The following is a 24,043-nucleotide window of genomic DNA, read 5'->3' as shown; positions in this document are numbered from 1 at the left end:
AAAATCAGAAATCAATCCGAAATGTGAAAATTCAGATTTGATCCGAATAACCTTTTAGACCTTACTTCAAATATCCATATCCAAAAGAAGTGTCAAACTTTGAAAATATTTCAGTTTTAGATCCATAAAAAATCAACCCACTTGCACCCGAACTCACATCATTTTTTTAGTTTATAACCCGAAAAAACTATACATAGCACAAGTCACACTGGCGCAGCCTGCCATACACCTATGGTCATCGTTCGTCGTGCCAGTAGCATAAAACACAGAGGCCAGGCCCCTGCTCCCGTGCGCATTGGCAACGCCCATGAGAATAGAACCTTGACTGCCCGTCCAGCCCCCCTCTGGGCACCCGCACATCATACTTTGAAAATATTTCTGTTTTATTTTGATAATTTTGGACATAATCCTAAAAGAACGTTACATTTTTCAAAATAAACATTAATTTAATGTTACGCTTTTATCAACTTAAAACACTTTTTGTTATATTTTATGTTTGTGTTTTTAATAATTTTACATATGTTTTTAACAAATTCAATTTTGATATTGTGACAAATTGCCAATGTTTTCCCGATATTTTCATTAGAAAAATGGGAATTTAATTTATCATGAAAAATTTGTCGCCAAGGTTTTCCATAGAAGGCCTATTCCGGATCCGGACCCACCTCCAAACTCCAAACCAACGGGACCCGCATGGTTTGCAAAGAAGCAAAGCAAGCTCCTTTACCAAAATGACCAAAACGCCCTTCTTCGTTTCGTTTTTTTTTTTTGATTAAAACAGCGTAAAAAGGACCAAAAAGAGCGAGACCCTCTCTCTCAATCCCAGAAATCTCTGAGACGAAGCACCCGTTTCCTTGCTAATCCACGGCAATCAACGGTTAGTTTTTTACGATTGGAGCTCTTCTTCTTCTGTGACGAGCACTATGAAAACTTGAATAACCTATTCATTTTGCAAGGCCATGATTCAGTTCGTTCGAACACTCTATAATCTTTACGTTTTGGGGAGTTTGTTCACGGAAAGAAATTGTATTTTGCTTTTTATTTGCTGATTGCAATCACCCAATTCCAAAAACTCGCAGTTTCCGATTTCCACCCTTCGGCTGATAGTCTAGTGATGGGGTTTATGGTTGTAATTGTTGGTTTTTTGGCGTTTCTGTACGTTTATTTTAGTGCCTGATTGATATGTTTCTTTTTGGTGGTGTGTTGGTAATCGAATGCTAGGGTTTTGAGGTCTTACTGTTGTTTCCTCTTTTCTATTTGGTATGTCTTTTTGCTTGATTTGTTGCTACAGTTTTTGGTTTTGTTGTTGGTGTTGCTATTTTCATTACTATCATTGTTGTTAGATTAGCTGTTGCATGAGTGGGTAGTATCGATCATGGGTATGTCTCAGTTTTTTCTTCTTCTTCCTTTCTTTTTAGGGGGGACATGGGGATATCTGGTTGCTGGTGCATCTTTGAATGTTTTTCCGTAATGTATGGGCTCAGGTGGTGGGGAGAAGTTGCTGAATAATAAGCATTCTATATGTTTCATGTTAGGTCGTTTAAAATTTTTTGGCCTTTTTCTTAAGATTTTGATGTTCAAGTATTTAAATTGGAATGCTTGATTTCTTAGTAATGTGGGTTTTATTTGTGTGCTATTGCTTATTCTATTTTTCTTTTTTTGTGCTTTATAGAGGTATTGATTGGTGTTTTTTTTTTTTTTGAGGAATATTTGCCTCGTTTTGCTTGATGCGTGTTCTCATGTATTGGATCTTTGTCATCTACTTATTTTTCAGTGTTAGACGATTGATTGTGTGTCATGGAGTAGTTCAAAAACCTATGGATTCAAAGCGCTCTTCTTCGGATTGTACTCCTACCAAACGCTCACAAAACTCCACCAAGGTTTCTGATATGGCGGATAAGAAACCAGATGCTGGTGAGGGAGATGCTTCAGAGGTCAAGGCTGTGCGCACGAGTGATAGACTCAGAACACGGCCGAAAATATTCACTCGTTCATATTTTTTCTACAATCCACCAATAGGAAAGAAGAGTAAGAGCAAACGGCGAACTGCAGCTTCTCAAATAGCCAAAATGTTGCGCCCTGGGAATCATCCATTGCATTCTGCTTCTAAGGTCTGCACGATCTTTTTTCTTTTTAATTTTCTTCTGTTGTGTTCGATATCTTAAAATGGGCTCTCCCAATATTGAGGCATTCTATCATTTTGTTGATCCGTTCCAATGAGTGATGTTTGTACTAGTTGATAGTGGAGGAGGAAACTTGCACTAGCTCTTCATTTGATCTCTGCTGATGTCAGCATTTCCCCCTTTTTTTATTAATCATATTACTTGTGCATGCCAGGTGATTCAAAACATATTATGAGTTGCCTTTTAGTAAATATTATATCTTTTAGTAGGCTGTAATGAAAGTATTCTCCTTTTCTTTTTTCTGGTTTTGTTTTGCCCCTATATCCACCAATGCAACAGAAGAGTAAGGCTAAGCGGCATACAGCAGCTTCTCAGATTGCGAAAGTGTTGCGGACAGGAAACAGATCAGTGCAGTCCCCAACTTCCAATGTAAGTTATCACTTACTATCTTTGGCATTGAGTAATGAACCACATAAATATGTGTTTCCCTCATGGCTAAATTGGAGTTATCAATATGTCCAAACTAGGTTTTCATTATGTGTCTAAGGACTTCTAGTTGTTCATTTTTGTTTGTAAATTTATCACATCAAATGTTATTAAATGATCTCGAAATTTTAAAGTCAAATTGAAAAAGAAATTATATCAAAAGAGATAAACTTGCTACAAGCCTTCAACCCTCTGATGACATTAGTTCATGAAGCATTTGGGGACCTTATCTTTTATATAAGTTGATTGATTCTTGTGCTGCAAAAACATCTCGGTTATAATCGGTTGATTCTTCTATTTCACTAACTAAGAAATGCACATTTATCTATAAAATTTATTAGCATAAGTCATATCTTTGATGTGCTTGTTGTGTAAACATTGAGTACAACACGTATATTGGGAAATCTCACCATTTTTCTCTGGCCCTTAGACATGTAGGCATCTAGTCATGATATGGGACATACCTGATAGCTGTCACCTAGACACTTTTGGAGGCCCAAAGCATCAATGTCAGATATGGCAACACACCAAGACATGTCAATATCGCCGTTATTTTGAAAATATTGTGATAATATTGGTGATTTAAGATAAGCCAATATTATTGGCAATATATTGTGATATTTTCAAAATATTGCGATAAGCTTACATTTTCTGTTTTTTGTTTCTTTTATATTTTAAAACCTTTTAAAACTTGTTTCTTTATTTTTTGCAAGAAAATAATTCAGACTTATTATTTTCTTATCTTTTTTATTATTATTTTATATTTTTCAATTTTTTAAACTCGCAATTTTTCTAAGAAAAACCAACTTTTGAAAATTTCTCTGAGAAAATCCCATACAGGTGACTTTGATATATATATATATATATATATATATATATATATATATATATGCGTGTGTGTGTGTGTGTGTGTCACCTGGGTACTGGTACGGAGGATACGACATGGCAATTCAAAAAAAATGTGGGTATGAGCACACAACTATATATATATATATCGCATAAATACAAAATAAACTGAATATAATATATATACTGAAAATATATATTGTATACTGAAAATATAATATAATATAATATAATATAATATAATATAGGGCACACAAAATGGTGTGTCCGATCACGGGTACACTGCCTAAAGTTGTTAATCTGAAGCTGACATTAATGACCTCTTCCCAGAAGAACCTTACCCTTGGGGTATAGGTCTATCCAAAAAGGATGATAGTATAGGTCTATCCAAAAAGGATAATAGTTCAGAGCAAGTGATGACGAATCTGAAGGGCTCCCCTTTAGGACCAATTCATTCTCCCTGGAAGCCAGTATCAGTCCTACAGACTATCTAAATACAACCATCAAAAATACAATGAATGGGTCAAGAAACAAAAGGTACAACTTACCTCAAACGAAGAAGCCCAAGAGTATATCGAAAAAGAATTAGAGCGGATGAAGGAGGAAAACATGCAGATCCTTCTTCCTTCTCCATAATCAGATAATTCATGGATTGAAGAGCAACGTCCCGAACTCATGGATCCCGGTAACATAGGTGTGCTTATCAGTTTAAAGTGTCCAAGAATTGAGTCTGGACACTTCATTATTTCGATATAAAAATATGCTTGTTTTTATCGTGAAGTTTTAGTGCATTGTGGGCTGTTGATTTTTGAAGCCCTTAAAAAACCTGTGTACATGTCACAATCACATGATTCAAAGTTCAAACTCATTTTCTACTAAACAAACCTTGTAGATCTCATTCATAGTCTGATCTACAAAATATGAAAATAAGGTGATTTATACTCAATAGTTCCATGCTTTCAATAGCATCAAATATTAGCCCATATATATCTATATATATGTAGAGAGAGAGAGAGTCATGGACACATGTCTAGTTTTCTGAAGCCTACCATGTTCAACACATTATACCTGTGTCCTACACTGACACTCATACTAGTGTGCAAGTAACATTGCTGATGAAAAATTGTTGGCATTTGAAAGAAAAATATTCTACTTGCCTTTGATACTCATGTGCTTCCATTTCATTGCCGTATACATAGATACATGCACATATGGGTGTGTGCACACACATATATATACATACATACATATGTTAGTGATAGAAACCTGACCCCTAGGTAGGGATGGTTTCTACAAATCCGGCCTCGGGAAGACTGGCGTAGGGCAAAGCCAGGAAAGAGAGAAATTCGTTCTCGATCTGGCTAGGCTCTGCATTTGATAGGGCCAGCAACACGATAGAAGGATAATATTGATCCCTCTGAGTGGGCTGTTGTTGTGGAAGACGTAGAAGAAGAGAGGGAGAAAGGAGCTCCCTCTAGGACTAGGGTTTCAAGAACAAGGTGAACAAAAAAAGGAATCAATACACTAATTTCATTCATAATTAATCAAGAATAATAACACTTATTTATAGAGTCTACAAAAGAGTCTTAAAAGAAATAAAAGACTAAGAAAATAAGAATCCAAATAGTAAAGGGCGTCCTTCAGTCCTTGTTAGACGAGGTCTCTTGGGCGGATCTGAATCTATAACGGCTTTTTGGGGTCGGATCTGGGACAGTCCGTAACAATCCACCCCTCTTAAACTCGCCTTGTCCTCAAGGAGAGAGTTCTCTTAGAACTCTGCATCCCCCGTTCCTTGTCGTCTTCGGGGTCAAACACTAGGCAAGTGGTTTTTTCACGTGCCCTAGTGGGATTGAGTCTTGGGACCTCTAAAGTATGGGCCCGTTCTTGGTTTGGATATAGATTGGGTGGGGTTAAGGTTTGAGTTAATTTTGGACCATAGATTGAGTTTGAGCTTGAATAGGTAGGAGAATGGTTTTGGATATGATCCGACTGGATTGGGTAAGGATCCATTTGATTTAAATAGAGTTTTGGGTTTTTTAGATCATTATGGGTCGGATTTGATGGGTTTGGGGCAAAAAATAGGTCAATCTCACTGGGATCCGGCCATGATTGGGGTTGGTTTGGAGCTAAGGGTTGTAGAACAAAATTTCGGATCCAAGAACCGACCTGAACCAACCCCGAACCAACTTGACATTGGTGAAAATTGGCCCGAGTTTCATTCAGACTAGGTTGAATAACTGCAACAATGCCGAACCAGTTCAAAAAGCTTATTCGACTTGTTAGGTCATCGCGGGGGGTGGCTCCCTCTCATGTTGGGAACAAAGGCTTCCCCATCGTCACCATGTTGCTTACGTCGGCGTTGCCTCCATTAGGCAAGGGGCGTTGGCCTGTGGAATCCGGCTGACAGTCGAGCATTGGCTAATCCTCCGTCGGCCGTCGGTCCGTAGTGGGTGGCTGCGAGTTCGCAATTAGCTGGGGCGGCGATCATCGTTGTCGGATGATCACAACGATAGTCAGGGATGCCTCTTACAAAGTCGGTAGGGGCTTCAACGGCGGTTTGACTCCTCCAGTAGGCGGGCTGTGCCGCGGTTGGGCTCGAGGCGTGCAAGGACGTGGGAAGAGGAGAGATGAACGAGAAAGGGTCGAACAAGCTTCATTTGGCAGGCAAAGACATGACGTCGGTTGTGTTTCCACGCAGTCGACAATTCTGGATGTCCGTGCGGGCGATAGCCGGCTAGGTCCAGCCGACAAAAAAATGACGAGTGGGTTCTCGCGGACGACGCCTCCACATCCCATCGGATTAGTCACGGGATGTAGGATCCTCTGCAGTGCTCGTTCTATTCTGTCGAACCTTTCATCTCTAGTGTTGTTGAGACGATTCATGCAACTCTTAAGATTGTCAAAGAACTCGTTAATCTTCTCTATCGCTTGAACGAATTTCAGACTCTCCGACGTTTCGACCCCTAGGGAGGGACGGTTTCTATAAATCTGGCCTTAGGAAGGGACGCAGGAGAAAGCCGGGAAAAAGAAAAATTTGTTCTCAATCTAGCTCGACTCTTCGTCTGATAGGGCATAGGGAGAATATCGATCCCTCTAGGTTGGTTGCTAGTGAGGAAGACATGGAAGAAGAGGAAGAAAAAGCGTTCCTTCTAAGACTTAGGGTTTCAAGAACAGGGTGAACAAAAAAAGAATCAATTCACTAATTTTATTCATAATTAATTAAAAATAATAACACTTATATTTAGAGTCTACCAAAGAGTCTTAAAAGAAATAAAAGTCTAAGGAAATAAGAATCCAAATAGGAAATGACGTCCTTCAGTCCCTGTCAGACTGGGTCTCTTAGGCGGATTTGGATCTGGAACAACTTCTTGGGGTCGGATCTGGGACAGTCCGTAACAGTTAGCAGGCCTTATTGCATCGTCCAAAAACCTTAATAATTGATCTTTATGACCCTTCTTCTATCAATTAGATCCTTTATCCATAGATTCTAGCTTATAGGGCCATACTTAGTTCTTCATATGTCAGCTTCTGAGGTCTGTTCTTTTTTTGCTTTACAACTTATAAAAATCGTGATTCTTTGAACAATGGATATATAGAAAACCTATTTTGTTTGTTTCTCTTTACATTTTTGTCATTTGATCTAATAGTGGTATGTTACCAGATAGGAACAATTTTGATAAATACTGATAGCTCTTGGATAGAGTATTAGAATGGAAAGATCTTCTAGATAAACTATTAGAATTAGTTAAGCCTGATGAATCAACAATTCGAATCTTGTGTATTCTTATCAATTAACATTTATATATAGCTGTAGGCGGATTTGTTTTACAAGATATATAAGATATATGAAACAAAGCTCGTATGGGTTAAAAAATCCCTTCCATCTCTTTTCAATTATCAACATGGAATCAACCCCTTCAATATATAAAAATGATCAATTTTCAAAAGCTGTAAAAATAAAATGTCTCAATATTTTTTTGATTCATGCCTAGTTTGCCTACATTTTTGGAAATGATACAAAAAATCTCATGTAACTGTACCAAACACGTAAAAGTTGGATGAAAAAAGAGATGTGTTGATTAGATGTCTTGTATCCGCTATATTTGTTTTCACTATTTACTTTGTTAGGACCATATCACACTATGTATTATTTGATAGCCCAAGAATCCTCCCCTGCTTGTGGTTCAGGTTTCATTGCAAATGGAGAAATTACAATATGAATTGTAAGGCTATTTAGAAATTGATAGATATCAAAAGAAGTGCTTCCTATATTCACTTTTTTGTCGGGAGTATATCTATGCACTTATTCCCAAGGGTTCTTCCTCCGCAAGGTTTATCCGTGGAGCGTGAGTCAGGACCTAATATTCTTTACTATCCAACAATGCACCTAGGTATTATACATGAGCTTGAGTGGGATCCAAACTTGTTCTTGAGGATTTGAGGCAAAATGCATACACTTTTTCCATTCCAATAAATAGAGCCTAGTCTCGTTGAGCTTGACTAGGCTAATCTTGACCCCCATATATAGGGGTTGTACTTGAGCCATGCCATGTCTGAACTAATGCTTGACGCGACAAAGCTCAAGTTAAAAGCAATGGAAAATTTGAAAGAACATAGTTACTTTTAAGGAATAGAATGAGTATTTTGTTTTAGAATGAAACAAAAAGTCAAACACTTTCTTCAAAAAGTAACAAAGTGTATTTTAGTTATTTGAATTTGAAAGATCTTGTTGCTTTTAAGGGGCGTGCTGATCATTTCAATTAATTGAAGTTTGCTAATATTGATATAACTAGTTTAAAGCTAGATAAACTCTATTCTTCAAAAACAGTTGGATAAACCCTAAATATGAGAGAGAGAGAGGTGTTGTAAATGTCCATCATCTTTACTGGTTGTTAACAAGTTTTCTGGATTTCTTTTTTTGATCACTAGTGAATTTGAAGAGGGGTGGTGGTTGCATACATGAATTATTCTCACCAAGGGAAATATAATAAATTTATTAAAGGGGGATATGAGAAAATATCTTGCATTCCCAATTTACGACTAGTGAATGTATCTTTTACTTTTATGCTAATACTTCAATAACTGTGTTAGTAACAACTAATGTATGAAGACACCATGGTAATTTTAAATTGGGTATGAACAAGAAAAATTCAGAACTTATTAATATCTATGAAAGACTAGGTAATCACGGCCATGATAAACTAGTGTTTTTCAATATCATCCAATGTGAATTTTGTTGAAAACCAATAGGGTGGCACCACCTTTGGAAAATGGTGGGGTGGCTCCAACCATCATTGCTGGTGTCATGTCCATCCCACTAGATAGTGAAAGATGTCAGTTGTCGCCTAGGCACTAGTCCTTAAAAGTCCTAGTCGGCCTAGCCGTGGCCCAAAAAGAAAAAAAAAACATGAAAATTAAAAATTACTATAAATTCTTAAAAATAACAGAAAATACATATTTAGCACAACTTATGAAGCTAAACAACTGAAACTAAAAAAAGAACATAATTCATGAATGAAGCTAAGCAAATAAAACATAATTGCATTTCTAACATTCAACACTATCAAAACAAATATTTCTTTAGCTGCATTGCCTAGAGACTCACAAAAGAGTATTAATTATTTAAGATAAAAATATAAAAATCAGAGAAATAAGAAGAAAACTGAAATTTTTGAATGCTTCAAAATACACAAGTAAACATGTTTACTATGTTGCAACCATTATAAAAAAACAAATATAAAATACCAACCTTGTGCCCCTCCCCTTCCCCCCTCCTAAGTACTTGCCTAGGCACCTAGGTGCTCGTAAGGGGTGGGCTTGTGCCTAGGTAGCATAGATGGCCTTGGCAGGATTTTAACTACTAAGACTTCGAGTTTCTAGCTTATTTGGATGTTGAAATGGTGCTGGTTGAATTTATGGCTTTTGTTTGGTCATTGGGTTTAAGATGCTTTCATTGGTGCAAACTACAATGATTGTCTTTGTGAATTGCGCATGTTATTGTCAATTTCGGTCTATGGCAACTATTAGTAGAATGAAGCTGACATAGTGACATCTTATCTCTGTCACCTGGGTGCGGGTACGGGTATGGCACGACAATTCCAAAAAATGTGGGTACAGGGACACAACTATATAGGGGAATGCAACTAACCAAGGTTGTGTGTATCGTATCATAATCCGTATCGTTTGGGCCCAAAATAAGATACGTATTGTATCGTAAAAAATCATAAATTTTGAAAAAAAAAATCATAATTTTTTTGCAAAAATTCTAAAAAATCATAACACACAAAACAATGATAAAATACACAAAATGCAACAATAAAATCACATGTAAAACATTTGTCTGTATGAGCTATATAACATATCATCAATCATCAAATCTCACAATAACAATGCAAAATAGTAATATCTTCAATTAAGAACATGCCACAAGATTTATCAAAAAAAAAACCAAGTTTATGAATACTTAACAATTACAAATTACAATGCACAACCAAGTTTTTAAGAAGTATATCATCAATAATCATTATCATCATTATCTTCTTGTTCTTCAGCTTCATCTTCTTCTTCTCCTCCTTCAACATTAGAATCATCTTCAATATATATGGGTCTTCGTCATCTACGTCCTGAGCTCGCTCCATGTTTATTCAGTGAATATCCTCTACATTCAGGAGGTCTGCTTCTTCTTAAACCCATTCATCCAATACATCAAACTTTTCTAACTGATGGGATCAAATTGTTCTTTGTGCCTCCTTGATGACAACTTTTGTATTTGCCTAAAAAGATAACATGAAAATTTAAAATTAGTTGAGTTTTGTATGCATAAAAAAAATTAAATAACACATGAATATGACAAATAAACTTTATAATTTTAAAATTACCTTTGCCTTAGTCGTAGGTTGTAGCAAACGTACACGAGGTCATTGAGCCTTTTGTACTCTAATTTGTTTCTTCGCTTTATATGAATCTTCTCAAAGATGCTCCAATTTCTTTCGCATTCACTTGCACTGCATGTTTGACTTGGGATGCGAATGACAAAAGCTTTTAGGTTTGAAACATCACTTCCAAACCTAGTCTACTACATGTCTGAAAAAAATAAGAAATCAATAAGACAATAACTGATACAAACTACATCACAACTAAATAACAATATGAAATTAAAATTGAAATAGACAAATAAATTACCTGAGCGCATCGTGATACGGTTTTGCATTGCTGGATGTCTTCCCATATCATACAATGCATTGTCTTAAATTTTCATTTTCTTATGAATCTGATCTTGAATGCCATAATCAAGGTTCAGCATTTCAATGTAATCCAAAAGACCCTTGTTGACTTTCCTATCCATCTTAAATGTAGGGGAGTTTTTAAATGTAGGATTTAAATAATACGTTACAACATGAAGAGGTTGATGAAGTTACCTAGTCCACCTATGGTCAATGATGTTCCATATGGACATACAAATTTTTTTTATTTAAACTATCTCTAATGATCTCTTTTGCCTTATCCATGGCCTCATAGAGATAACCCATACCTGGTCTGTCTTCACTGTCAACCAATTAATGACCTTCACTAAAGGTATAATGATTATCAACAACTTAATGCATGAATCCCATAATTCACTTCTAAATACAATATTTACAATTTCTCTTGTGTTTCTTTTTTGGGAATGAGGATATGCATTCTACTCATATGATGAAAACATCTTTTTAAGTGCATTTCTATTCTTTACAAGACTCTTCACTATCAAAAAATTTGTAACAAATATAGTAACTTGTCTATAAATCAACTCAGCACCATTAGTATACTTTTTCATTAAGTTCAAAATCCATGCATGATTATAAATAAATTTTGTAATTTCTTGGTAGTGTTTGTCGTATTTCATCCATGCTGTCAATGTCCTCAACCATGAGGTCTATGCAATGGGCAACACACTGGGTCTAAAATAATGACCCATAATTTTCTACCAGTTCTTTACTTGTTGCCCTATAATTCACTGCATTATCAGTAATGAATTATACAATGTTTTGAGGTTGAACCTCTTCCACAACCTATTAAAAAACACTCAACAATACATTTGCTGGCTTGGGCATATCAAACAAATCAATTGATTTTGAAAACATGGTTTGTTTGGGATAATAGACAAAAAAATTTACTTAAGTCCTCGACTTTCTGTCTGTCCACCCATCTGCCATGATGCTATACCCAGTCTCTCTCCATGACTATCTCATGTCATTGCAATAAACCTTCACTTCATTCAGAGTAGCATCTAAAATCTTTTCTCTCAATGCATGATACGAGGGCGTCTTGTATCCAAGTCCAATACTGGTTATGGCATTTGCCATGACCTAAAAATGAAATGAATTTGCTTCATTAAAAGGAATGCAAGCATCATAAAGCCATCTTCCAACCGCGATATTTGCCTGCTCGACTAAATGCTGAGGAGTCATAGCAGTACAAATGTGCGGTTGCGCCTCAGGGGCAATCTTAAGAAAGAAAAAACTCTTAATAACGCTTCTAGCTCTGCCTCCTCTTGAAGAACTCCATCCTTCTCTTCTTTTTATTCCCGCAACACTATCACTAGCGCCAACCACACCTTTCCCCTTCGCTGTAGAACTTCCTATTTCTAATGCTATGCTATGGGATGTAGGATTAGAAGTAGGGAGCTCATCTTCGTCCTCTCAGGGCTGCGCATACCTCATTTCTGCCTCATATCTTTTTCTTGTTTTTTTTCTCTCAAACAAGTAATTGATGGCATTGCCATTTCATGGCATCCAATAGTGTCCTTGACGTTCATGTCACAACATTTAGATGTGTCCCAACTAAATGATGCTTCAACCGAGAGATACCACCTGAAATAACAATATGACAATAGTTGCACTCAATTTTCAATCGGTTTTCACTCATTATTCGAGTGCCTCATTGTCATGTCAGATCATTTGATGCCATCTTTACCCCAAAAAGCTCAATAAGTAAAGAATAATATTTTTTTTACCTTAACCCACTTTTTTGAGTGAATTAATGGTAGAAATACACTATTACTTGATGAAAACCCAAAAGCCCTCTCCCTTGCGCATGGATCGGCTCCCAAATCGCTCTCATGAGTCCTAGGGTGCCTGAATACCTCTGTAATGGCCTCTAAACAAATGAAGGAGTCGGCCTTCAAGAGGTCTTTAAAACCTAAAAATGGAAAAAAATTATTTTTTGACCCTTTTTAAGTGTGCCACACCCGTATCGTATGATACATATGATATAGATACGATATGCACTCATATTGCGATTCGAGTGCATATCGTTTTTCTATATAATAACGATACATATCATACCTTGCAACTAACATCACATCGAACATCTAAGACATCATGTGGATAGTTGGATTATATTCCAATAACTTGTATTTAATTTTAAGCTTCAAATATTCATAGTGGTATGTATCTACTCAATTGAGTTTCACTTATGAGCAACTCCATTTATCCAATGCATTTATAACTCATTGTTTGGAATCTTTGGATCTTAAAATTAAATATGAGCTGTTGGATTGAATCTAGTATAGTGGTTCAGTCACAATCTCGCAGATGCTCCGTGTAGAGCTAGTTGCATCTTTTTTTTTCCTCTCTCTCTCTCTCTATGTATATACACACACATACCCAATTTAATAGTTCTTAATGGATCTATACCTAAAGCTGTACAGAATGGATGTAGTTGTGGATCAAGAATAGTCAACTCATGTTGGAGGCATTTTTCTATATGAGAGAGGTAAATCAGGTAAATCTCATTAGTTGTCTTCCTAAATTTTGGGGAGGAAATCAAAGAAAAGGGGAAGAAATTCAGTTCAATTTAAGTCATGTTGAGATGCCATAACATCTTGAGTGCAAGATCCTTTTAGATCCTACAACTAGAATAGGACTCTATTGGGAGTCCTCTTGAGAGGAGACAAACCTGATGTTTTGCTTATTTTCTGGTGATTACTGATTTTAAATTATCCTCTTCCAGTAGCTGAAAGAAGATTTAATATAGGTTAGCAGCTAAAAAAAGATTTATCATAGGTTAGCATGTGCCAAGCTTTGGGTACATTGCAAGTATCTCACATTCATGTGTTTTTTTTCCAGTTTTATAGTGGTTAGTTTTGTTTGCTGCCTTCTCTTTGTTCTCTGCATGCTTTGCGTTTGTTTTGACCGAATTTCCTCTTGGTTTGGTCTGGAGATATGTAAAGTCCTTTCATCTTGCTAAAAGAACAAGGACACATGAGCATCATATGAGATGTCTTGAGAAGTCTCTACCACAATCCAAGCTGCACATAAGAGAGAGAGAGAGAGAGAGAGAGAGAGAGAGAGAGAGAGAGAGAGAGAGAGAATGGCTGGGGCGACTCAAGCACTCACAACCTCCAAGCCCTAATCGCTATAAAGTAAAAACAATTTTACAATGGGGTGATATTACCGAAATGCCATTAATGAAACAACATTGTGCGTGTTTTATTGACGTGCGTCTGAAATTTTGATCCAGATCCATACACATGCTCTATTTTAGCACCCTCCCTCAAGTTGTACATGATTTTGGAGCATGTACAACTTGCTCTTCAATAGCCAAATTTGACGTCCTGTTAACCTATTGGTAAACAAGTCTGCCACTTGATCTTCTGTTCGAACATGACATAGTTCTATCTCTTTCATCTCGACTTTCTGCCGTATAAAATGTTGATCAATCTCAATATGCTTCATTCTGCTATGCTGAATAGGGTTACATGCAATATTGATTGCGCTTTGATTGTCGCATAGAAGAAATGATCGAATAATTGTCTCCCCAAGATCACTCAATAAGTGTCTAATCCATGTAACTTCTGCCGTGTCTGCGGCCATCGATTTGTATTCTGCCTCTGTACTCGATCGTGCCACTGCCTTTTGTTTTCTACTGCTCCAAGACACTAAATTGTGTCCAATGTATAAATAATATCCAGAGACAGATCGTCTCTCATCTGGATCCCTTGCCCAATCTTCACAACTTCCACATGACCTTCCGTTGGAGCATGCATAAACTGAGATACCTGATTGACAGCATAAACTATATCAGGTATGGTAAAAGTCAAATACTGCAGCATCCCTACAAGACTTCTATACGTTGTAGGATTGATACAAAGGTGGCCATCTTTAGAGCTCAACCTTTGATATAGTACACTCGAAGTGTTGACAGGTTTGCAATTCGTCATCCCGGCTCTTTCCAGAAGATCAAGAGTGTACTTATGTTGCATGAGTGTCAATGTGTTTTTTTGTCTGTCAACCTTTACACCAAGGAAGTACCTCAACTCCCCTAAATCTTTTATCTTGAAAGTTTTCATCAAAAATCACTTCACTTCTTACACATTATTATTTGAACGAGTGGTCCAGAGAGCATCTTCTAAAACCATAGCTGGAGAAACTTTCAAACCAAGAGCGAGACGCCTGTTTAAACCCATATAGAGATTTCCTTAGCTTGCACACCTAGGCAGTAGGATTCTTCTCGACATACCCAGGAGGTTGTTCCATATATACTTCCTCCTTTAAAACCCCATGCAAGAATGCATTTTTAACATCCATCTGACTAAGCTTCCATCCTCGGTCGACTGCTAAGGATATGATGACACAAATTGTGCCCATTTTGACTACTGGACTAAAAGTTTCATCGTAATCTTCACCATATTGTTGCGTGAATCCCCGAGCCACAAGCCGTGCCTTATATCTGTCAATACTTCCTTCAGGCTTATATTTTGTCTTATAAACCCATTTTGAGCCAACTACATTCTTTCTTTTTGGCCGATGTACTATTTCCCAAGTCTGGCACTCATGAAGAGCTTTCATTTATTCATTCATAGCCTCAATCCAATGACGGGATTGGAGAGCTTGATTAAAACAAGTGGGTTTATTCTGCTTTGTGAGTTGAGACATAAACAACTGAAAATCAAGAGAAAATGTCTCATAACTCACCCATCGCTGAATAGGGTGCCTGATGTGTGACGGCCTTTGAGCCGGATGACTAGAGATGATTTCCACATCCCTCAACCCTGTATTTCTGTCCCTTCTAGTGTAGATCTGTCCAGAAAAGCATTCAACTAGAGGTGGCTCAACGAAAGACGGCTCAACATGCATCTGTGTGTCACTCAACTCCCTATTCAAGTCGAAGGAAGGACAAATCGCCTGACATGTCTCTCCTGTATTGGCAAAAAGGTCTGCGCTCATCCATGGATCATATACCTCTACTGCTTGAGATGGCAACGGTTCAGTCATTAATCTGAAAATTTTGTTGATCAAAAACAACATTCCGAGAGGTCCTAATATGTTTTGTAGTAGAGTCATAGCATCGATAGCCTTTGTATTCATTCGCATACCCAACAAATCTGCACTTAGCGGCCTTGTCCTGGAACTTATTTCGCAAAGATGAATCAATATGTACATAACATACACAACCAAAAGCACGCAGCTCATCATAAAAGGGATGTTGCCCAAATAAAGTATAATAAGGGGATTTTTGATCCAGAAGTGCCATAGGAAGACGATTTATGACATGAACAAATGTGTGAAAAACTTCTGTCTAGAGACTAATGGGCACATTGCTGTCATGTAGCATGCTCATCGCACTTTCGACAATATGCCGGTGTTTCCTCTCTTCAACCCCATTTTGTTGAGGGGTATGGGGGCAAGTAACCTGTCGACTTATTTCTTTATTTCGAAGAAAAGCAATAAACTCGTTCGATGAATACTCTCCTCCACCATCACATTATAAATGCATAATATTACAGGAAAACATTGTTTTGATCATTGGATTGGAATTCCCGAAATATTTGGAAAACTTCATGCTTATGTTTCAAGAAATATATCCAAGTATAGCGGGAATAAGAATCAATAAATATAACATAGTAACGACTGCCAGAGAGAGAAGGAATAGGGGCATGTCCCCAAACATCGGAAGAAACAATCTCAAATGGCTTTGAAGCTCTTTTATTAATAATATGAAAAGGAAGAACATGACTTTTGCAAAGTGCACAAGATGAACATTTTTTATTCTCTAAAAAAGAACATAAACTAGACTTTGAAAGAGGACCATCAGATATAAGTTTTTCAATGAAACCCTGACTACAATGTCCCAAGCGACTGTGCCAGATATCTGGCTTATTACAATGAGATGAATAAAAAATTTCCAATGGACTGAAAGACAAAGACTCTGAAGACGAATATACTAAAGAATGCTTGGACGACTCCAACTGGAGAACTGGAACTGAGGGAATCTCCTTGAAGATGTACATGTTTTCTCGTCGCTCCCCCTTACCGAACGTCTCATTCGTTCGAAGATCCTTAACATAAACAGAGGAGAGAGTAAATTCGACTGAAAAATTCATATCGTCAACAAGTTTAGCCACAACAACAATGTTCTTTTTAATATTAGGAGCAAGAAGGACATTGGACAAGTGAAGTGAGGACTTTGACATAGAAATATGTGCACTGCCGATATGACTAATGGAGTGATAAGTTTCATCTCTCGTAACTATACTACCTTTTTCAAGATAAGGCAATAAGTGAGATAACTTACCTGCATTACCCGTGACATGTGTGACAACACCAGAATCAACATACCATTCTTCTTGTTCATTTTGCTTGATCGTCATCTGTGACAATGCTGATAGCACATCTGCAGATGGTGCTTTCGAGTCCACAGTAATAGCTGGCTTATTCTCAATTTTGTTTATTTTTCCTTTGTTTTGCAAATTAAACCAACAATCAGCTTTCACATGTCCTCGTTTGTTACATAAGAAGCAAGTGGGCACTCTCCTCTGATTCTCTGCATTAAAAACACCCGAACTATTAGGTGTAAGCAAAATACCATGTCCTCCTTGCCCAAAACATCCTTGGCCCCTGCCTTCTTGATTGCCTCCATTCCCTCGTCCAAAACCTATCGAAGTGTCCATGGCCAAATTTGAGTGAGAATAAGGTGATTCATTTCCTTTTGCCCTTTGTTTCATAATCATCTCATGCTGGAGAAGTTTCGCCTCAAGATCGTCAAAGTTGGGCAAGTGGGGAAGACATGACAAAGTTGTGGTAAACATGTCAAAATCAGGGCCCAATCCATTAAGAAGTTGTTGTACTTTATCTTTATCTGAAATAACACTTTCAATAACAGCCAATTGGTCAGTGATACTCTTCATGCAGCCTATGTATTCCATAACTGTCATTGAGCCTTTCTTCAAACTCTGAAACTCATTTTTCAAGTACATAACTCGAGCTTTTGATATCTGAGAGTAAGTCTGAGAGAGCTTTACTCTATAGATCTGTTGCAGTGCAATCATCTGAAAGAGTCGCCAACACTTCTTGAGAGAGTGTTGACGTAATATAAGCAACCAAAGACTGATCCCGCTTTCTCCAAGCTGTATACTCTGGATTTTTAACAGATTTGGTAATTATGTCACCCTTCTTATCCTTGGTTTCCTTCAAAATAAGTCGTGATGGTACAAGAACAAAACCATCCAGATGTTTATCGAGATCCTGACTCCGTATAAACGAAAGTATTTGTCTCTTCCACGTCAAGAAATTAGAATGAGTAAGTTTTTCTGTAACGAGCTGATTTAAGAAATTTGCAGATGGACCGGAAGACGAGAAGGAATCCATATCGATGAAACAACGAATAAGCAAACAAGGCGGGAGGAAAGAAACAAACTGATTTGAGACCACTTAATCAATCAACAGAGCTTCAATAAAACATGTACTTGCACAACCAATACTTGAAAAGAAACCTTTTTTTTAGGGTTGAGAATGTAAACCGTTATAGTCTGCCTATAGATGTTGCGCAGAGAAGCACAAAACTGATTTTACTGCTGATTGAAAAGCACACAAATACAAGTTCGGGAATGATATAATAGTGAATGCTGGACTACGACAGCAATATAAAAAAAAACGAATATGAACGTCCAACAATATAAAAAAAAATATGGAATACAAAGGAAACGATTCAGACTAGTGCAAGTTGTATATTAAAAAGAAAAATCACAACTTAGATTGGGTGAGGATTATCTGATATAACTTATTGACTTAGGGACAAAAGACAGATAGCATTAAGTTAAAGAAATCAGAATAGAGGAACAATAATGATGTACAACAAAAGAAAAAGAATTAAGGAGGATTTACGGCAGAGGTTTAAGGAAAAGAGTACCAGAAATTTTACCGACAGGGATTTAAAAGACAGTATGACAGGAAACGAAGATTAAAAAAAAAACTTCCTTCTTCAGATCTCGTTAAACGTTTCTCTGGTTGGGTTTTGCAACCATGCTCTGATACCATATGAGATGTCTTGAGAAGTCTCTACCGCAGTCCAAGCTGCACAGAAAACAGGAAATATATATATATATATATATATATATATATATATATATATATAGAGAGAGAGAGAGAGAGAGAGAGAGAGAGAGAGATGCACATTGGTTGGGGCGGCTCAAGCACTCACAACCTCTAGGCCCTAATCGTTATAAAGTAAAAACAATTTTACAATGGGACAATATTACAGAAATGCCATTAATGAAACAACATTGTGTGTGTTTTATTGATGTGCGTATGGATCTGGATCCAGATCCATACACATGCTCTATTTTAACACATCAATAGATACAAGCCAGTGTTATCAGTATCTTATCATATCACATGATACAATGTGTTGTATCACAGTATTGATGCTTGAACCAATACAATATACCCCCCTTTCATCGAATTCATTATTATCGATTTGTATCAGACCGTATCTTATGATACGTGAGTGTATTGTATTGTACTGTATGAGTCAATTCATGTGTTTTCCCCCCTTTTTCGACACTAGAAAAGTGGCAATCAGCCACTTTCAAGGGTTATTTTTAAGATTCTAGGGGTAACTTTTACCCCATTTTTTCTTTTTCCTACCCCAAACATCGTTCTGAAGCTATCCCATTGATCTTTGAAATGAAATCAACCCCAAAAATTGGAGCTTTGACTTACCCTAAATCTATCCATTTCCATCCTAAACAATTCTTTTTATTACCTCTAACCCTTAAAAGTGAGCCCCAGGGGTTTGATTGAAGGTGCTTGGTGCAACATCTACCATGTTTGAAGCTAGTGGAAGGCTTTAAAGCACCAAACTGCAAGTAAGCTCCTATTTATTGGTGTTTTTGAATGTTTTTTTTTTCATATTTTCTACACTTGTGGGCATGGCTACATCAAGGGACCATTGCGTGCCAGTTTATGAAGGGAATAGGTTGCTTAATCAGTGCAAATACTAATAAGGAGATTTATGGGGGCATTTCAAGAGTAAAGCATCATTTGGCTAGAATAAAGCAAAATGTGGCCCCGTGCACTTCTAGGCTACTGGCAGATGAATGAGCTATTGAATGATAACTAGATAAAGACAGTAAGAAAACAAAAAGAGTCAACAGAAATAGGAGTTAAGATATGTCTCAACCATGGGAAGAGCCAGAGGTGCCTCATAAGGAGTAGGGATGGCAATGGACCGGGGCGGGGGACAAGGTCTCCACCCCCGCCCCGTCTCAAAATTCGAACCTCCACCCCCGCCTCCATCCCCGCACGGGGATGGATTTTAACCTCCATCCCCGTTTCATGTCCTCCATCCCAGGTCTAAAGGGGGATGAGGCGGGGCGGGGCCCCGTTTCCCCTCGGTCTATTGCCATCCTTTAGAAGGATTGGGGATGGGGCGGGGCGGGGCGGGGCGGGGCGTAAGTCCATCCCCGCCTCCATCCCCGGTCCAAACGGGGAGAGGCGGGGCCCCGCTTTCCCCCGGTCCACTGCCATCCCTAATAAGGAGTCTGGGTTGGCAGCGTCATGGCCCTAGTAAAGAGGAGCTAGAGATCTTATGCCAGCAAAAGGGAAAGGGTATGGTGGCGAGGACTAGTAGTGACACTAGGCAGTTTCCAACCGACTAGTAGGAAATGGAGGGGAGGGAAGGGCTTTACAAGCCTAGGACGTGGGATTGATACCTAATTTGTGCCTATGATTACTGATATATGTTTTGCGATGACCCCCAAGCAAAAATGATCGAGTGGAAGTTTTTTTTTTATGAGATCTACATGCCCTTCAATGCTGTGAACTTTATATCAGTTTCAGTCTTTCAGACTATAGGCCCTGTTTGGATGATGGGGCAAAACTTGGATTTTGGCAAATCCAGTTTTAAGGCTATTAGGGTGACCAAAAACCTGGAAACCAGGTTTCTGGTCATAAAAAACTAAAGAAAAGAGAAAAATAAGGCCAGCTGTTTTCTTGCTAGGGTTGAGCCAGTGTCACCCTTGTCGGGTGGCACCAGCCCAGCCATTTTCTGGCCGGTAGCTGACCAAAAAGTGTCTGGCTAGCTCGAAAACTAAAAAAACCAAAAAGAAAATATGGCTGGCCATTCAATTATGAACAAAAGCTATTTGTACCATATCTAGGTTGTGATTGCATTGTGCATGTCGTAGATTACCATTTAAAAGTGTGTTGTATACACCAGCTTGATTATGTATGAACAAACTGAGTTATGGTTCTAGAAGACTAACAAGACTGCAAGTGTTTGGTATTTATCCTGTATGAAGATGGACTTTTTTTCATTTTATTTCAGTTTTCTTGAGACCATTGTGACAAATATCAGCGATATTTTGAAAATATCGTGATCAAAATGTGAGATGTTAACTCAACATTTTAAATTGTAAAATAGTGTGATATTTTCAAAATATTGTGAGTTTATCACGATATTTACGTTTTTAATGTGAGATTTCGAAAAAGCGGTAGATAGTTAACTACTAGAGTTATTTAGGAATTAAGATGCATTAAAGTGTCATTATAGCAATTATTAAATATCATTAAATTCATTATCTTCTCTCTCTCCAAATTTGCTTACTAATAAAGCCTTTCTCATCCACCAAGAACATAAAGTGGTTGCAATAAAAGCAGCTTTGGAAGTGTTTAACAAAAGATGACTTTCCAAAAACCCTCTTTGAATGTTGAAAACTTTAAAATGCTTTTATTATGAGTTTTGAATTTTGAAACTAGGCCTTGAACCAATGTCATTTCTTAAAATTTATATTTTTTCCCATATGTTTTAAACTTTAATTTATTTATTTTTAGCTATATTCCTGAAAAAACACGAAATAAAATAATTTTTTTGAAATCTCACGTGAAAAATACAGCCTATAAATTGCCGTTTTAAACTTATGTCACTATGCTTGAGACTAAATGCTCTTTTCCGTAGTCTGATTTAGATAGAAAGCAAGGCTTTGTCAGCTAGTGACAAGGCGTTTGTTGACCTTATTTACTTTCATGGTTTGAAGTATTTTTGTTGTTGCTGTTATTGATGTGAATAGGATGTCTAAAACTTTCATGATCTGGATAGAACATCAATTAAATTAGAGTTTTGATATAGAAAATCACTGCTTGGTTTCTACATTCCTAAAACAGTGTGTTTGGTCAAATATGTAAACTGATTTAATTGCTAAGTGGTGCATGCTTTCTTTGTTGGCAGACAGCTAATCTTCGTCGCTCTACTAGAAAAAGGAAGAGTTCTATCAATCTTGAAGATTATGAAACTGACAATTCTGACTCAGAGGATGATGACTTAATGGTGAGATTTTATCCTCTCCCAATCATGCAATATGTATGGAGGTTAGTTGTAGCTGGTTATGAGTATGATAGAGTGCAGCTTTTGCAGACTAGACTCAAATGATGTAATAATTGGGTATTAATCTGCTACAGAGACCACAGTACCGCTCTTCTAGAAGAAAGGCCATTGTTGCTGCTAGTCAGGATGAGTTGTCGACCCCACCAAGGCATAAAAAGATCCGGGAGGCCAAATCTTTGCCTTGTCGTGAAGGGTTAAGACCTCGAAGATCAACAGCAGCCACTGTTGCAAGAGAGCAATCGTATCAAGAGTCTGAGGATGAACAAGATACTTCAGAAGATCAAGCTGACCAAGATGAAACAGAAAATGGGGATGAGGCTGAGGCTGAGGCTGAGGCTGAAGGAGAAGGCGAAGGTGAAGAGGGACTGGATGAAGGGGATGGGGGTGATGAGGGTGATGAAGGAGAGGAAGATGAAGATGGTGAGGAAGAGAAGGGGGGTAAGAGGCGATATGATCTTCGCAACCGTGCAGAGGTGCGCAGATTCTTTCCTGAGAAAGGAGAAAAGCCGCGGTCACGGTCACCACGCAGAGTCCTACACCATGGATTGGGAAACAAATGCAACAGAGATGTACGGAAAGGTGGTTCTCGAGTTCATAAACGGCTTCGTCCAACAATGACTGAAGACTCAGATGACTCCCTTCTTGTGGATGAACTTGATCAAGGTCCAGCAGTGCCTTGGGCACGGGCAGGAAATAGAAGTGGAGCTCCTTGGCTTTTTGGAGGATTAGACATTCATGGAGCAACTTCGTGGGGACTGAATGTTGCTGCTTCTGGTTGGGGTCACCAGAGTGACTTTTCTGCTCCAGGGACTTCTGGAATCCAAACAGCTGGACCAAGTTCTAAAGGAGGAGCAGATATTCAACCATTGCAGGTTGATGAAAGTGTCAGCTTTGAGGACATAGGAGGACTCTCAGAATACATTGATGCCTTGAAAGAAATGGTGTTTTTCCCTCTTCTCTATCCTGATTTCTTTGCCAGTTACAACATTACTCCTCCAAGAGGAGTTTTATTATGCGGTCCTCCTGGCACAGGAAAAACATTGATTGCAAGGGCATTAGCTTGTGCAGCATCAAAAGCTGGGCAGAAGGTTAGCTTTTACATGCGCAAAGGAGCTGATGTTCTCAGTAAGTGGGTTGGTGAGGCTGAAAGACAGCTGAAAATGCTATTTGAAGAAGCCCAAAAGAATCAGCCATCAATTATCTTCTTTGATGAAATAGATGGACTCGCTCCTGTTAGATCAAGCAAGCAAGAGCAAATTCATAATTCGATTGTTTCTACTCTACTTGCTTTGATGGATGGTCTTGATTCCCGTGGACAAGTTGTACTGATTGGAGCTACGAACAGGGTCGATGCCATTGATGGAGCTTTACGTCGGCCTGGTCGCTTTGATCGTGAATTCAATTTTCCTTTGCCTGGCTGTCAGGCACGTGCTGAGATCTTAAATATCCATACAAGAAAGTGGAAAGAACCCCCATCTGAGGAGCTAAAAAAGGAACTTGCAGCCAGTTGTGTTGGATACTGTGGTGCTGATTTAAAAGCTTTGTGCACAGAAGCTGCCATCCATGCTTTCCGGGAAAAATATCCTCAGGTTTACACTAGCGATGACAAGTTTTTGATTGATGTTGACTCGGTTAAGGTTGAGAACTATCATTTTCTTGATGCCATGTCTACAATAACGCCTGCTGCTCATAGGGGCTCCATTGTCGATTCAAGACCATTATCCTCAGCTGTGGCTCCATGTTTAAAGAGGCATCTCCAGAAAGTGATGGGTCACATATCTGAAATTTTCCCATCACTTACAAGTTCAGATGTCAACAAGCTGTTTGGATTATCTTATGGTTCAGCAATTCCTCTTGTATACAGGCCTCGACTTTTGCTTTCTGGTGATGAAGGTGGCGGACTGGTAACAATTCTAATATCTTTTGATGATGCTGATCTCATTTAA

The 24,043-nt window shown here is 38.0% G+C and overlaps 1 protein-coding gene across 3 annotated transcripts in view; it reads left to right on the top strand.

Moving 5' to 3' along the window:
• Nucleotides 1-799: 799 nt before the first annotated feature.
• Nucleotides 800-24,043, top strand: part of LOC149840906 (ATPase family AAA domain-containing protein At1g05910-like) — a 37,821-nt gene continuing 14,577 nt past the window's right edge. The window contains exons 1-5 of one of the 3 annotated variants that reach the window (XM_090004582.1): nucleotides 800-877; nucleotides 1,775-2,111; nucleotides 2,463-2,552; nucleotides 21,942-22,040; nucleotides 22,172-24,001. In XM_090004582.1, the coding sequence (XP_089860708.1) occupies nucleotides 1,818-2,111; nucleotides 2,463-2,552; nucleotides 21,942-22,040; nucleotides 22,172-24,001 (2,313 nt within the window). In that variant the 5' untranslated portion in view covers nucleotides 800-877; nucleotides 1,775-1,817. Of the gene's footprint in view, nucleotides 878-1,774; nucleotides 2,112-2,462; nucleotides 2,553-19,514; nucleotides 19,582-21,941; nucleotides 22,041-22,171; nucleotides 24,002-24,043 lie in introns of those variants that run through there. The other 2 variants (XM_090004583.1, XM_090004584.1) reach the window with 2 other exon arrangements.

This window comes from Nuphar pumila, chromosome 4, assembly GCF_984573655.1.
Source record: "Nuphar pumila chromosome 4, dmNupPumi1.hap1.1, whole genome shotgun sequence".
Taxonomy (NCBI): Eukaryota; Viridiplantae; Streptophyta; class Magnoliopsida; order Nymphaeales; family Nymphaeaceae; genus Nuphar; species Nuphar pumila.
The sequence above is the reverse complement of the archived record's forward strand: the minus strand, read 5'-3'. Positions and strand labels throughout refer to the sequence as shown.